This window comes from Otolemur garnettii, unplaced genomic scaffold (assembly GCF_000181295.1).
Source record: "Otolemur garnettii isolate 467f Iridium unplaced genomic scaffold, OtoGar3 scaffold00011, whole genome shotgun sequence".
Classification (NCBI taxonomy): domain Eukaryota; kingdom Metazoa; phylum Chordata; class Mammalia; order Primates; family Galagidae; genus Otolemur; species Otolemur garnettii.
The window spans coordinates 29,721,106-29,736,767 of NW_003852406.1; the positions used below are offsets into that span (position 1 = coordinate 29,721,106).

Genomic DNA, 15,662 nt, shown 5'->3' on the forward strand with positions numbered 1-15,662 from the left:
AGGAAGGCACAGCCAGCCCCTCTGGCCCATCCCTCCCCTTAACTCTGCTCCCTTCCCCAGTCCCCAGGCTGGGTGAAGGGACCCCGAGCTGTTTCACCTTCCCAAATTCCACACACTTTTCCTAAGTGCCTTCCTGGAAAATGTGAGCAGATAGCAGTGCCCCCTCCCATTGGCTCAGTCCTGGCAGTGTCCTTTCTTTCAGCCAACCCCATGGGGGTTAAGATCATTCATTTTCCCAAAGCCTCCCCCCTTCCACCAGTCCTGCGTTTATGGTGACAACAAAGCCCCGAGATTCCCCACCAGAGCACATCCACTTCCCTGAACTGCAGAGGGATCCTGCCCTGGCCTCTGCCCGCCTCGAGGCCTCAGTCTCCCCGGCTGTACAAAGGGCGCAGGCGCTGTCCTGCCGACTCCCTTGGAAGATGGTTGGGAGGCCTGAACAGGTCGGGAAGTACCGAGCCCAGCCACCTGCCGACGACCCACACTCGTCTGATCGGAACAGTGGGCGGGGCTCACAGCTGCTGCCCACGCGGGGCTCGGCGGGGCTCGGCGGGGCTCTCCGCTGAGTCCTAGTGACCGCCGCCAGCGCTCAGACCTTGGGGGACCAGGACGACTTCTCAGTGCCTGCTCGCGACTCTCCAGTGACGGCTGCCACCCACCCCCGCCCGCCATGAGGAGCGCACACTCCCTGCTCCTGTTCTCCCTGGTCGCCCTCTGCGGATGCGGTGGGTTCTGTTCGGGGACGAAGGAGGGGCGCGTGGGTTGGGTTGGGCCGGGCTGGACTGGCCACAGGTGGGAGGAAAGGGAGGGCACCCTGCGCCCAGGCGAGGGGCCCGAGGTTGTCCCGGCCGGACGGGAGCGCGGGTAGGGCAGCGGGGGCGGGCCTGGAAGGTGGGTCTGCGGGTTTGCAGTGGGGGCCGCCGCGAGGACCAGCGCCACGCTCCGTGGCGAGCGTCTTTGGCTGGGGCAGCCGGCTGTAGGACACTGGCTCTGCAGGCAGCCACTGTCATCCCCAGCGCAAGAAAGGGTAGGTAGGGGTGCACGGACTCCGGGATAAACCCTGACAGACAGGGGACAAGGCTCCTTTGTCGAAACTTCTTTTTTTTGAGACAGAGTCTCACTCTGTCAAACTTGGTAGAGTGCTATGACGTCATAGCTCACAGGAACCTCAAATTCTTGGACTCAAGTGATCCTCTTGTCTCAGCCTCCCAAATAGCTAGGACTAAGGCACCTGTCACACACCTGGCTATTTTCAGAGACGGGGGTCTTGCTCTTGCTCAGTCTGGTCTCGACCTCCTGAGCTCAGGCAATCCACCCTCAGGCTCCCAGAGTGCTAGAATTATAGGCGTCAGCCACCACGCCCGCCCTCCGTGTGACTTTCTTGAAAGAGTGAGCACAGAGCAGCCAGCAACCTGGACCAAGTAAGCACTTGGGAGTGAGTCTGCTGTTCAGCCTGGGGGAAGTCTCCTCCAACACAGGTATTGTAGAGATGGGGCAACTTAGCCCAGCGGGAGAAGGGCTTGCCCAAATCATCAGCCCAGAGATGTTTTGCACTTTGGGAGTAGCTCTCCCAGGAAATGCATTTTATGCCACCACCACCACTGGTCACCCAACCCTGGAGGGTTGGCTGGCCTGGATGGCCAGCCTGGCTGAGGGCTGGGCTGGTGAAGTGGAGGGGGGATCTCTAATCAGCCCTTCTTCAGGCAGAGTTCAGACGTGTAGAGGATTGCCTTCTTGCAGCCTCAGTTTCCCCACCGGAGTTCCAAGGGCTCTTTCAGCTCTTACGCTCTGACCCAGGCTTTTCTTCCATGCCCCAGTGTTCTAGAGAACCAGCATTGCTTCTTTCTTGGACAGAAACCCACCAAAGAGGGTGCAGGATGTAGGAGTAGAGGCATACAAAGTTCCTAAGGGAAGTAGAGCTCTCATCAGAGATGGTGTCCACACACAGTATGTGTGTCATGGCTCTGCTACTACTTGCTGGGTAATCCTGTGCCAGTTTTTTGCCCACTTTGAGCCTTAGTTTCCCCATCCACCCTATGGAGATGATATGCCCTGCCTGTATACATGGGGACTCAGATGTGTGTGTGTGCCACTTGCAGTGATTCTTAGGTGTGATCTTGGGGCAGCCTGCATCAGGCTCACAGAATCAATATCTGGAAATGAAGCCTAGGAATCTGCATTTATGCAAGCATCCAGGTGAGTTGTGCACATGACTGGAGAAATGTTAACCTTTTATTTTACGTTCTTTGTAAAAGATAAAATCTCAACTCTCAAAAAAGTTCATAGCTTCCTTTTAATGAACACAAATCTGTGTTCCTTTCCTCCATTAAGGAAACAGCCCCAGCTGAAAATCACTCTGCCTTTCCCGATGCCCACTTGCCACTAAGATTCTGTTAACCATTATTTTCTGTATTCCAAAATAATAGGTATATCTTCAATATAGATTTTTTAGATTAAATTTTTTTTTTCAGATTAGACACATTTACACAGTTTAGAATTCCAGCTATACTTTCCTCTCAGATTATTAACCCTTTTAGTAGGGGAGTTTTTCCAGGAAACGCTTCTAAAGCCAAAACCTTGGACAGAGGCTGATGGGCCAACGCCTCATCAGAATCCTTGGATCATAGCTGACCCCTAGTGGCAGCCTCTCTGTTTAACTCTGACAGCCCATGGGCTGGGATGTGACCCCTCCCTTCAACTATATCCCAGAAGCTTCTACCCATTCTGAACTGCCCCTGTCAGTTGGGGATGAAAGGCCAGTCCCTTGTCTTTTGAGCCCAGCAGAATTGGTAGGCATTAAGCGGCAAATTGGATAAGCTTCAGCATTGTGCTGAGCTGGGCTTCTCCCACCCCCTTCATGTGGGCAGGGGAGAGCATCCCCAATGCAGCAGCTCTGTGGTTCATTCTCACCCCCACCCCTACCCCACACTCACAAGTATAAACACAAGTGTAGTCACAGGCACACACTTGCTTTGGACAACACCAGTTTTGGCCTCTGCAGGGACAGAATCCTTATGGGGGAGTTAACAAGGCCCTAAAGAAGGTCAGGGAGGGCCTCTGTCTGAAACAGGCTCCTAAACCTGGCTCTACTCCTGACTTACTGGGCTCCTTGAGAAAGTTACTTCCCCTCATCGGTTTCAGTTGTTTCCCCAGTTGAGAAACAGAGGGTTGGGCCAAATGATCTAAGATCTGGGAACCTCTAACTCTGGAGCCCATCCCTGGTCCTCAACATGGGGGAGAGTCCCTCAGGTCAGCTGAATGCCTGAGAGGCAGGACAGGCCCAAAGGTGAGCAATCTGAACACATCAGGTGGGCTCAGAGCTGGAATACCTGCCCCCATAGACTACAGAGCAGCCCTGAACTCTTGGGGTCCAAGACTGGCCTCCTGAGACTTCAGAGATGTGGGATCCAGCCTCTCCCATTATTGTTGGGTTGGGGGCTAGGAGCTGTGATTCTGATCATGGAGCCACCTCAGACTTGCCAGATGGGCTTGAGCAAGAGATACCCTTCTCTTTGAAATGAGGGGTCGATCCCAATAGACATATTAAAGAAGGGCTGTGGGAGGGACCCAATTATAGCCTAGGGCTATGGTCTGGCTTCCAGGGTATGCAAGCAGCTGGCCTCAGGAAAAGGGTCCAGGGCATGCAAGGCAGGGCTCAGAATCTAGGCCAAGCATCCATAGGATCCCCCTCTGAAGAGCCCAGGGCAGTCTGAGGGAGGGACAGCAGGCAGCAGGTGCACTATGAGCATCTTTAACAAGGCACTAAATATTGCATCTGCTCCAGATAGGCAGCGAGTTGGAAAGTTCATGGCGTAGGCAGGGTGGCGTAGCTCCCCACGGCTGCACGTCCAGCCCAGCACCCACTGGAGAGTCCACCTCAGACTTGCTCAGTCCAGTATCCCTGTTCCAGGCCCTCCGGCCCCACCCAAAGAGGGAGGGGCTTGGTGAGACTCCCTGAAATGACTCTTGCCAAAAGAGGCAATGGCACTCCTGAGCCTGTTGAGCCCTGCTGGCATCCCACCCCCACCTCTTCAGCCTCCCTTCTTCCCTGATCCTCCCACCTGCTCTCCTGCCCCAACTGTGTTTCCTCTGCTCAACTCTCATCATTTTTCCTGCTCCTGGGCTCTCCTGCTCAGGTGTCCTTGACTCCTCTGAGTCTCCTTCTTTCTGAGGTGCCACCTGTACTTACACCTAAAATATTCTCTGTGAGGACAGCAGAGTATACAAGTTCAAGTCCCTGAACCTCACCTTCACTCCTACACATGTGAGTGAGCTGAGACAAAGACCCAAATACCACTCAGCAAGAGATCCAGGATGTGAAGCGGGGCAGTTCTTGGCGGCAGGAGCTGTATTACAGCTGGGTCTTGAATATGGCTCTGAGCTAAAACCTCTCCTTTAAGCTCCAGACCAGGAGCCAACTACCAGCTGGATCCCCTCATTTGGTGTCTTAGAGGGACCTGGTTTTCTGTAGGTCTGTTTGAGCCCAGAAAATCCCTCATTTCAGTGCTGTTTCCTCTTACAGAAAGCACCACCTCATACCCAATACTGCACACAGCACTCGTGTGGATAACAGTGCTCCTCCCAATCCCCCTCACCGTGAGCTGTCTGGTGGCAGGGACTGTTTCTAGTACTCTACTTGCCATTATCCCAAGGACATAGCACAGTGCCTGGTACAAGATAGACACTCAGATATCTGATGGTTGGAGGGCTGGGGGAAGTACTGACAGAAGTGTCCAAAGATCAAGAAGTGAGATGGTAAAGGCCACATAGGAAAGGCAGGAGTCAGGGATGAGTAGCCTGCATGTAGAGAGACTGCATAGAGACAGGTGGGAGAAAATCAGCTGGAGAAACATGAGCCAGTGCCTGGGCAAAGGGCCTTGAAGGGTAGGGAAGGGCCCTAGTCCAGTTTGTTGCAAAAAGACCACTCTGACATTGCATAGTACACGGACAACAGGGCCAGAAAGGAGGCAGGAGACCAGCAGGGAAGCTACCTGATTGCCTAGGAGTGGTGAGTGTGGGCACAGTTGTAGCAGTGGAGCTGAGAGGACAGACTGAGGGACTTGGGAAGCAAAACAGACAGGACTGGGTAGCCACTTGAATGAACCAAGAGAGGGGTCAGGAAGATTTTAAAGTGTAGGATGCCATTCATTGCTAGAAGGAACAGGAGGAGAAAAAGGTGACATTGAGGGGCAGAGCTGAGATCTGTCTTGAAGTTATTTAATTTGAACCCCTAAGAAGAAGCAGGCCTGCCAGCACCTTCACTGCTTCAGCCCAGCAACCCTCTGCTCTCTGACCCTCTGAGCTCTCCTCTTTGCCACCAGCTGCAGGGGGGACCACCTGGGAGAGGGCCCAGCAGGCCTGACTGTGTGTTTTCACAGGGCAGTGCCGCATGGCCAATGCTGAGGAGAAGCTGATGGACGACCTTCTGAACAAAACCCGTTACAACAACCTGATCCGCCCAGCCACCAGTTCCACACAGCTCATCTCCATCCACCTGCAGCTCACCCTGGCCCAGCTCATCAGCGTGGTAGGTGCAGAGGGCCGCTGGGACTGAGGCTTAGGCGGAGAAGCAGGCTGGGTTTTCGGTGCCCCTGCCAGGGCCTGGGGGCCATTCAGTGTGCAGAGCTGGGAGTCGGGCAGCTTGAGTTTACTTCTGGCATTGCCCAGATTTCTGGGCAAGATCCCAGTTTGTTCATCTGATCTTTTTTCATATCCACAAATTAAGAAATTTGCCTAAACTTTGAAGGTCCTGATCCTGCCTCTAAATTATGAATCTTTCATTCCAAAAACACTATCTGTACCTTTGCACGTGCTGTTCTTGTTTCCTGGGATGTCCTACTCACTTTGTGCATCCTAGTTCCACAGTTTGCAGCCACCTGCAAATACGTGATCTCAGTATCAATTAAAACGCTGTGGCTTCACGTAATAGAACAGCCACCTAAGAGTGGCTAAAATATTAGGACATGTATTATGACATATAACAAACAAACAAGCCAACAATCGCAGGGTTCGTGAATTCATTCACAGATGGCATTGCCCTTGTTTTATCTTCCTGGTCACAAGATGGTGGCCACAGCTCCAAACACAAAATCTCCACATGACAACATGGCAGGAAATGGCAAATCCTTTGGGGGGTTCCTTTTTGAGTATAAGGAAAACTTTCCCAGAGACTTGCCCTCTCAGGCAGCCCCTTATGTCTCATTAGCCAGAGGTATAGCTCATGCCAAGTCTTACCTAGTGATTGGCCAGAGGAATGAAATTACTGTAATTGGCTTAGACTTACCAATACATGGCAAGGAGGCCAGAGGAGGACTCCCAAATGTCTTGGTATCCAGCCTTTAATGAAATCATGGTTTTTGTCAACAAAGAAGAAAGGAGGGTGAGAGCAAGATGACCACTGGGTAGACAGCCAGTGGGACTGCCACAGACTTTGCTTAGCTGGGTCTCCAACACAACTCTAAGCTGCTCCTCCTTATCCTCACAGCCCCACCATACTGTCTCCCCAGCCTGCTCAACAGATGACTGCATAGCTCCTATTTGCTGGGGGAAATAAGAACCAGGTAGGGAGTATTGACTGGTACAGAAGCCCAGGTGTAGGAGCAGTACCAGAGGCAGGTGAGTGAGGATGGTTGCTGTAGGAAGGTAAAGGAGGAATGGATTGCAGCATTCAGGTGGCTGTGGGGCAGGGGTGGGCAGTGCTGAGGAAGACTGAGGTGCCAGGGAATTCCCTTCTCTCCTCTGCTGTCTCTGAGTTTAGGGCATCTGAGGGAACCAAGGCCATTGAGCCCTGTCCCTAGAAGCAGCTCTGGGGACATTGTTCACAGGGGAGAGTCTCAGGGCACTGTGTCCAGTGACTGGGGAGGAAGATGACCAACAGGGTTGAACTTTCTTTGGTCGGGTGATGGTCTTCTTAATCCCCAGCCTTTCTCTCCAGCACAAGTGGCCCCAACAAATCTATTCCTCAAATTCTCAAAGAGGCTATGGCCAAATTAGTGGCTGGCTCCCTTCCCTACAAGGAAGCACAGCCCAAGACTGGGGAGGACGGTGGAGGACTGGAGCTTTGTACTCTTTGTCCCTCTCCCTCCGCAGATAGGCACAGGCAGACTGGAAGGAATAAGGGCTGTCAGCCAGATCTCACCCAGGCTGGTGTCTGAGCATTATTGTCCAGCCGAAGGCTTCGTGCTTAATGACCTGAGCCCAGCTGCTGCCATGCAGCTGCCGCCCCTGGTGAGGGTGAACAGGCAGGCAGCTCTGCTGTGCTTCCAGGCTCTGCTGCCCCTGCCAGATCTGCTCTGTGGGCCCGGAGGGGTGATAGAGGCTACCAGAAGGAGGAGGGGACACAGCCACCCCTGAAAATACAACTGTAAACTGTCAAATTTCCAGAAGCTTGTGTATAGAATAAATATTAATGTTAGGTTTTGGTGGAGAGGGTTTCTTTTATTCTTTAAGGTTTGTTTTTTGAGGAGGGTGGGTTATAGATGCAACCAGTTTAAAGATGGAAATTTCTAGCTATGGTCAGTGGCACCCAACTGTGAGATGTCATCTCTAAAACAAGACCAGAAAAGTTTTGTAAATCGAGATTTCTAGAGAGTAGGCAGAGATTTAGTGAGAAATAGGACAGTGGGCTTTTGAAGCAGCTTTTTGGGGAGGCAGGAGTCCTATACCAATGTCCTCAGATATGCAACTGCCAGGAGTGAAGGGAGTTGAGGGGGACTAAGGCATACATGAACCTTCTGGATAATGGAATGGTCTGTATTTTCAAAGGAGGTGAGTTACATGGGTAGAAGTCTATGTCCCAATGGAGGCCTGTTCACGATCTATAGCAAAAGTATTCTGCTTTATGTTTCTTACTGTATAAGCCTGTCTGTCTCTTCTTCAATAAACTTTGTTTCATGCTCATAAAATAAAAAAACAAAGAATGAACATGTATCAGTGTGGAGGTCTTTAGTGGTCTGGGTGAAAGATGCGTGATGGTAGCCTGGATTATTATAAGACTAATGTATTCATTCAAAAAGTATTTACTGAGTATCTGACACCTCCCAGGTATGCTTCTGGTGCCTTCTTTCCTCAGAGTCCTTAGATTCTAGTGTGAAGTAGCAGACAACATACAAATAGATAAACAGGGTCCAGGGTGATAAGTGCTATGAAGAAAAATCAGTCAGGGTAAGAGAAAGAAACTGGGATGCTAGTTTATGCAGGAATGTTGAAGAAGACGTCTCTGACCAGGTGACATTTCTGATACCTGAAGAAAGGGAGGAAGTCGTCTGGGTGGATTTCTAGGAAAAGGGAGCAGTGTGTGCCAAGGCAGGAACAAAGAGCATAGCAGGATTTGGGAGCAGCACACGGCAGAGCGCTGAGATGTGAGGTTACAGAACGAATGAGGAGGGATGGGCAGGGGATCACTGGGGCCTGGAGACCCTGGGCAGGACTTTGACTTTGACTCTAGATGAGATGGTGAAGTGGTAGAGGTTTGGGCAGAGCAACATAGTCTAAGGGGCTGAGATTTCAAAACGATTCTCCTGGAACAGGCTAAAGGCAGGCCGGGGCAGAGCAGGAAGAGCAGTTAGGGTGCTAATGTAGCCGTCCAGGTGGCAGGTGATGGTGGCTGGAGAGGTGGAGAGAAGCAGACGAAGTTGAGATGATGTAGGAGATAAAAGCTACGGGACTTTACTGATGGGTCAGAGAGCAGGGTGTCAGATCAGCTCCCCGGTTTCTGAGTTGTGGAGCTTGGTGGCTCGGAGTGCATTGCACCAAGACAGCAGTGCCAAAAGAGGTGTGGGAGAAGATGATGGGCTTTGTCTCAGGTACGGTGGGGGTAAAATACCTTGGAGGCAGCCAAGAGATGCTGGAAAGGCAGCTGATCACATGGACCTGGAGCTCAGAGCCTTTTGCATGATAAAGCAAGTTCCATAATGCAAGGGGTCCTCCTTCCCTGTGAACTGATACCTCCGTTTCCCTCCTCAGAATGAACGAGAACAGATCATGACCACCAATGTCTGGCTGAAACAGGTAAGTGCCCTGCAGGGCCAGAAGATGTTCCCTCCAGGGCTGCCCTTTGGTGGCAGTGGACCTACAAATGACAGGACCTTTCCTGTCTGTTCAGGAATGGACTGACTACCGCCTGGCCTGGAACAGCTCTCGCTATGAAGGTGTGAACATCCTGAGGATCCCTGCAAAACGCATCTGGTTGCCCGACATCGTGCTTTACAACAAGTGAGTGGCAAAGGTGGGCCAAGGCCTGGTGACAGACAGGCCAGGGAAGCAGGCCCAGCCCCTAGGGGTCATCTAGGCCTGAGTCCAACCCTGGGCCCCATCTGTGCTTCACACAGACTTAAAGGCATCAAGCTGGAAGGGGAAGAGAAATGAGCAGAGCCAATGTCCTCAGTTACAAATGGGGTATCACCTCCACCCAGGGCCCTTTCTGTCCTCCACACTGTCTTTGTGAGCCTCGGTTGCTGGGTCCATGTTGGTTTTTGTAGTGTGCACTTACTATGCATAAATATCTTAGCAGGTGGCTAAAGAGATTCTTCTTGGGTCGTAATTATACCAGCAGAAAGTAGCATGAAATGATTAAGAGTGTGTGGTCCAAGGACACACAGACCTAAGTTCAAATCTCAGCTATACTGCTTACTAGTTTTCTGACCTTGAAGAAGTCATTTTTAACTACTCTGGGCCTTTGCCTTCCTGTCTGTAAAATGGGGATAATAATAAAGCCTACCTCACTGGACTGTGGTAAGGCTTAAAGAGCTATTCTGTATGAAGCCTTCAGAGTGCTCCACAGTAGGGCTCTCTCTACCACATAGTTGCCGAGAAAAGCAGGCCCCTTTCGGTGAAGGCATGGGAGATGGAAAGGGTGGGAAATAATCCCAATGGGCTTTTTGGTGAGTCCTGAAGTCTTGTCTCTGGGTTGCATGATGTTTTCCATCCCTGACCCCTACCCCAGCGCTGATGGGACCTACGAGGTGTCCGTCTACACGAACGTGATAGTGTACTCCAATGGCAGCATCCAGTGGCTGCCTCCTGCCATCTACAAGAGCGCCTGCAAGATTGAGGTGAAGCACTTTCCCTTCGACCAGCAGAACTGCACCCTCAAGTTCCGCTCCTGGACCTATGACCACACAGAGATTGACATGGTCCTTATGTCACCCACAGCCAGCATGGATGACTTTACCCCGAGTGGTGAGTGGGACATAGTGGCCCTCCCCGGGCGAAGGACAGTGAACCCGCAGGACCCCAGCTATGTGGACGTGACTTACGACTTCATCATCAAACGCAAGCCGCTCTTCTACACCATCAACCTCATCGTCCCCTGCGTGCTCATCACCTCCCTGGCCATCCTCGTCTTCTACCTGCCATCCGACTGTGGTGAAAAGATGACACTGTGCATCTCCGTGCTGCTGGCACTCACCGTCTTCCTGCTGCTCATCTCCAAGATCGTGCCACCCACCTCCCTCGATGTGCCACTCATTGGCAAGTACCTCATGTTCACCATGGTGCTGGTCACCTTCTCCATTGTCACCAGTGTCTGTGTGCTCAACGTGCACCACCGCTCACCCAGCACCCACACCATGGCACCCTGGATCAAGCGCTGCTTTCTACACAAGCTGCCCACCTTCCTCTTCATGAAGCGCCCTGGCCCTGACAGCAGCCCGGCCAGGGCCCCCCAGCCCAACCAGTCATTCCTGATGAAGATGGAAGCCACTGCCTCTGCCGCCTCTGCCATGGGCCCTGCCAGCCCTTCCAACCTCTATGGGAACTCCACATACTTTGTGAACTCTGCCCCTGTGGCTCCCAAGTCTCCAGCCAGCTCAGACCCTGCTGGGGTTCCCAGGGATTTCCGGCTCAGGTCCTCTGGGAGGTTCCGGCAGAATGTGCAGGAAGCATTAGAAGGCATCAGCTTCATTGCTCAGCACATGAAGAGTGACGATCAAGACCAGAGTGTGAGTCACTAGCCCAGCCCCTGCCCACCTGGCCTGACAGAAAGGGCTCAGACAGTTAACACTGGTTTCCCACTTCCCACAGTAAATTCACATGAAACAAGGACTCTCAAACTCTGGATAAGAAATCAGGAGAGGAAGGAAGTATCAGTAATCTTTTTTTGTTTGTTTTGGGTTCCTCAAAAGCAGATCCTGAGATGGAGACTTGGTTGCAGGGGGTTTATTTGAAAGGTGATCCTGGAGGATCAGTGAGGAAGGAGGGCAAGTGAGGCAGGGAGAGGATGCAGGCAGGGTAAGGTATCCATGAGTAGGGTACTGCTGTGGCCTCCGGAAGCTCAGTCCTCTGGCAGACCCTCTGGGATCAAGTCTCTGAATCACCTCCCTGGAGGGAGGCTGAGTATTTACTCACCAGCTCCCATCCCCGATGGATTGAGGGTAGCTCCCCAACATTGCTCCCCTATACTTCTGGGTTCTGCCAGCTTGCCAGAGCAAGCATCCCTGGTGCTGGAGAAAGCCTTGAGGCAGAGAAGAGAGGAAATGGGAAGCTATCAGTGGGCTGGGAAATGATTCTGCAGCCTTCAGGGAAACCTAATGTGCTGGGGCACAGGGTGGGGGTAGGGGATGTATCTGCCCCATCCTCTTCAGACCTCCAAAAATGCTTGCAGGAGTATGGAAATATCAAAATATTATTGCTACCAGGGGAATACATTATCAAATGGGATGACTAGAATTACAGATTTTTTTTAAAAGAGGCTAAGTTCCCAGGACAAAGCAATGAATGCTAGTTTGGGTATCTCAAATGACTCCTTTGAACAAGTAACACTTTCAAGGACAATTTTATAATAACAACACAAAATGTGCCAATGTCAGAAATTTTCACACCCATTTTTGTACAGCCATGAGAACAAGTTTCATACTCTAGTGAATGTTCTCATTTCAACACCTCATCAGACTTCTTGAACAGGTTTTCACCACATAATATGGTATCTCCCCTTTTGCAGCTGCTTGGAAAAAAAGAGGACATCTCCTTGCTCTTATCTTTCTGAGATATCTTTCCACTAGCTACATTCTCAAGGGAAGCGCCAGCATTCCATTAGTTAGCAGAGAGCAAAGAGCAGGCTGGAAGAGCTCCAGAATTGTACTGTGCAAAGGCATGAAGAGAATTGCCAACAAGTAGAACATAGGATGCGAGATATTCTTCCAAATGTAGTTCTCGGACCCTCATCCTTGCATCATCCCAGGTGCTTGTTATAAATGCAGAATCTCAGGCCCTACCCTGGACCTGCTAACTCAGGACCTACATTTTAATCAGGGCCCCAGGAGATTCCTAGGTTCGTTCCAGTTTGAGAAGCACAACTGTATAGGACTCAGATTTTATCTTCTGAAAAACTAATTTGATCATGCTGTTCTTTACTTTAAAACCATTCAGTAGCTGAGCATTGCCTAATTCAGGCATCCTCAAACTATGGCCTGCAGGCCACATGTGGTCCGCCAAGGACATTTATCTGGCCCACTGGGTGTTTTTGCTGCCGCTGCCTGTCCTGCTTGGCAGCCGGCTTGTCCTGGGGCCTGCAGTCCGGCCCTCCAACAGTCTGAGGGACAGTGAATTGGCCCCCTGTTTAAAAAGTTTGAGGACCCCTGGCCTAATTCATTTGCTCCTAAAAATTAACGTGCAACGTGGGGCCCTTCTGGTTAAATGAGAACCACTCAGGCAACTTTCCAGACTGCAGCTTGGGGCCGCCCATCCTGACAGAGCCAGGATCTCTAAGGGGGAAATCCAGGAGGCAGCATCTTTAGCCAGATCCCTGGGGTTATGTGTGCACATTCTAGGTTGAGAAGCACTGGCCTCCTGTACCCCCAACTAAGCTGGCACCTACCCTAAACTCTCTCTTCTAACTGACCTCAGTACCCTCGTGGCCCTCATGGGCCTCCTGCTCTTTCTACCTCAATTAATTACAAGCCTTTTGAGGAAAGGAGCCAGGTCCCACAGTTACAGTAACCACCTGTGTTCATTAAGCTCCAGTCACTTCGGGTGCAGGAGCTGATGTACATCACTGCTAACTTTGCTAGGAACCCCGTGACGTGGCTTTCACTAAACTTTCATTTTACAATGGGGAAAGGGAAGCTCAGAGAGATTTACTAACTTGCCCCACATTACACAGCAGACACAGGGCAGAGCCAGGTCCTGTACCTAAGTCTGAAGTCCTTGAACTATCTAGCCCTTCCCAGTGCCTTGCCCTGCACTGCATGCTTGGCACACTTATTGGGTGATTGACTTTCTCATGTCTACTTGGAGAAAAGAGGCTTTCTTCCCTTCCAGAGCCTGCGTCCCCTACGATAGTCTATACCATTTCTTATCTTCAGCACTTTCACCCACCCTAGTGATTAGCTGGTCACTATAAATAGCACAAAAATATACAAGGGGGGGGAAGTGTGCAGGCACGCACACACACACACAGAAAGGCTATTTGAAATTAGGACTGACAAAAAGAAAGCCAAGGAGCGCTCTGCATGGGGAGCTGTGCTGTGTTGCTGAATGTAGGGACAGGTCCAGTCCTGCATGGTTGGGGGTGAGGAGCTGGCTTGGCAGGATTATCCTGGAGGGTAGACACATACCATTGACGGGGCCCTGATAAATTGGGTCACTGACGTCAGCTTGCCTTTTGCTACCCACATTTCCAGATCCAGAGCCTCTACTGATCTTCAGAGCCGTCTGATCCAGCCCCTCTCTACTAGGGAATGTATGCAGTGTGAACCACAGGCCAGGAGTGTGAAACAGCCATAGGGGAAGGGAGGCCAGGATACTGGGCCCAAGGGCCTCTCTCTGGGCATCCCCCCAGTGCAAAGGAGGTGGGCCCATGTGTGGTGGTGCCCCTGGAGGCCAGCCAGGTCTCTGCCAACCTCATACTCCACAGCTGGGTCTGAGAAGATGCTAGACAGAGACTCAGAGACAGAGACCAAGATAATGCAGCAAGAGAAGACTGGCTCTTAATTACAGGACACAGACACTGCAGCAAATAGAACAAAGCAAATTAAACAGCATCATTTCCAGGTGTTCTGCAATCCCCCTTTGCCCCACTCCCACTGAGCTAGTAGGGCCCCAAATCTTCCTTTAGGCAGAACCAGCTTAGGCAGAGAGTTTGGGATAAAGGCAAGAAGAAAGGGCCTTGCAATTCTCGGGCATCATCCCCCTCTATTATATAACCAAGTATTAATGAACTCTTACATTCCTAATTTTTCCATATAGCCCTGTTCCCAGTGGCCCTGCAATGTGATGTGTGGGACAGGCAGGGGTCCAGGAGGAGGACACCCTGCAGGGCACAGGGTTGCCCAGCTGAGAGACCAGCCTTGGACTCAGATCTTGCCACTTCTGTACTTGGTTCCAAGCCCACAGATTGGGGGTCCCCAGCAAAATAGTGGAGGCCTGACTTGGGGGAAGGAAGGACTCCAGTGCTCAGCACCTGTGACCAGTCTCTTTGTCTACCTGCAGGTCGTTGAGGACTGGAAGTACGTGGCCATGGTGGTCGACCGGCTGTTCCTGTGGGTATTCGTGTTCGTGTGTGTCCTAGGCACCGTTGGGCTCTTCCTACCTCCCCTTTTCCAGACCCATATGCCTTCTGAGGGGCCCCAGGCTGCTCAAAACGTCTGAGGGCCCCTGGGTTATGATGTGAGAGGCTGCAAGCGGCCAAGTGGGCAGTTTGCTATTTCCTTCTGAGAATGGCTAATGCCTAAATAAATATGTGACCATCAGCCATCAACCCCACCAAACCAGCCACCAGCTGGGAGTGAGGCAAGGCTAGGGGGCCTGGACTATCCTCTCTTTCTGGGCCTTGGAGAAACCCCAGAAAGCCCCAGCTGGGAGGGCAGCTTCAAGCAGTTTAATTACACTCCATCTTCCTTCCCTACACCAGGCACTGGCCTAAAGATGAGCGTGCTGGTAACACCTGCTATGCGCTAGGCACGGAGCTGGTATCTGGGCCTTCCTCTCAGCCCATCCTGGTCCACGTCTCCCTGTCCAGTCCCTCACACATGTGATGATCCTTCCCAGCTCAGTGCCTTGGCCTTTGCTGTACCTTCCATCTGTACCTTCCTCCCCGGTGCTTCCCAAGCTTTTTCCATGGTTGTATCAGTCAGGGCCCTGCTCCCATGACACCTCCTCCAAGAGGCCTTCCTGAATCACCCTTCCTTCTAAAGCAGCCTCCCCAAGACTGCCCCACCCCACCCCCTTCCTCGAATGCTCCTCCACACCCACAGGTCTTATGTGGTGCTTTGTTGCCACCCACATCTCAGCCACTGGAGTGTGGGCTCCATGAGAGCAGGGGTCTGCACCTTCATGTTTGCTGTAGTGTCCCCAGGGCCTAGGACAGAGTTTGGCATGCTGTAGGCACTCAATAAATGTTTGTTGAATGAACAAATGGTTCCTACTATTATGCCCAGGAATTCCACGAAGACCACACTGCCGAACAAGCCGAATTCACAGCAGAGTACCTTTATTGAAGAGCCAGCCAATGACTGCCTCAGTGTCAACATGGGGTTTCTGAGAGCAGCCCCTAGTGCTTAAGGGGTCAGGTCTGCATCCTGGTTGGCACGCAGGCAGCCCAGGTGCATTTGGGTAGGTTAGCAAACATTGTACAGAAGCAGAATTTTATGGTTAGTCATATATCTTTGTGTCAGTACTTTCTCTACCTGGTGTTTCTTTTTTCTTTTCTTTTTTTTTTTTTTTTT

General features: G+C 51.6%; 1 protein-coding gene across 1 annotated transcript; it reads left to right on the plus strand.

The window, feature by feature from the left end:
• The first annotated feature begins 649 nt into the window (after positions 1–649).
• Positions 650–14,925, plus strand: CHRNB4 (cholinergic receptor nicotinic beta 4 subunit). The gene is made up of 6 exons (XM_003784551.1): positions 650–725; positions 5,379–5,527; positions 8,965–9,009; positions 9,104–9,213; positions 9,944–10,940; positions 14,428–14,925. Exons 1-6 carry the CDS (start codon positions 671–673, stop codon positions 14,584–14,586), a joined length of 1,515 nt encoding a protein of 504 aa, XP_003784599.1. The 5' UTR covers positions 650–670; the 3' UTR covers positions 14,587–14,925.
• The last annotated feature ends 737 nt before the right edge of the window (positions 14,926–15,662 follow it).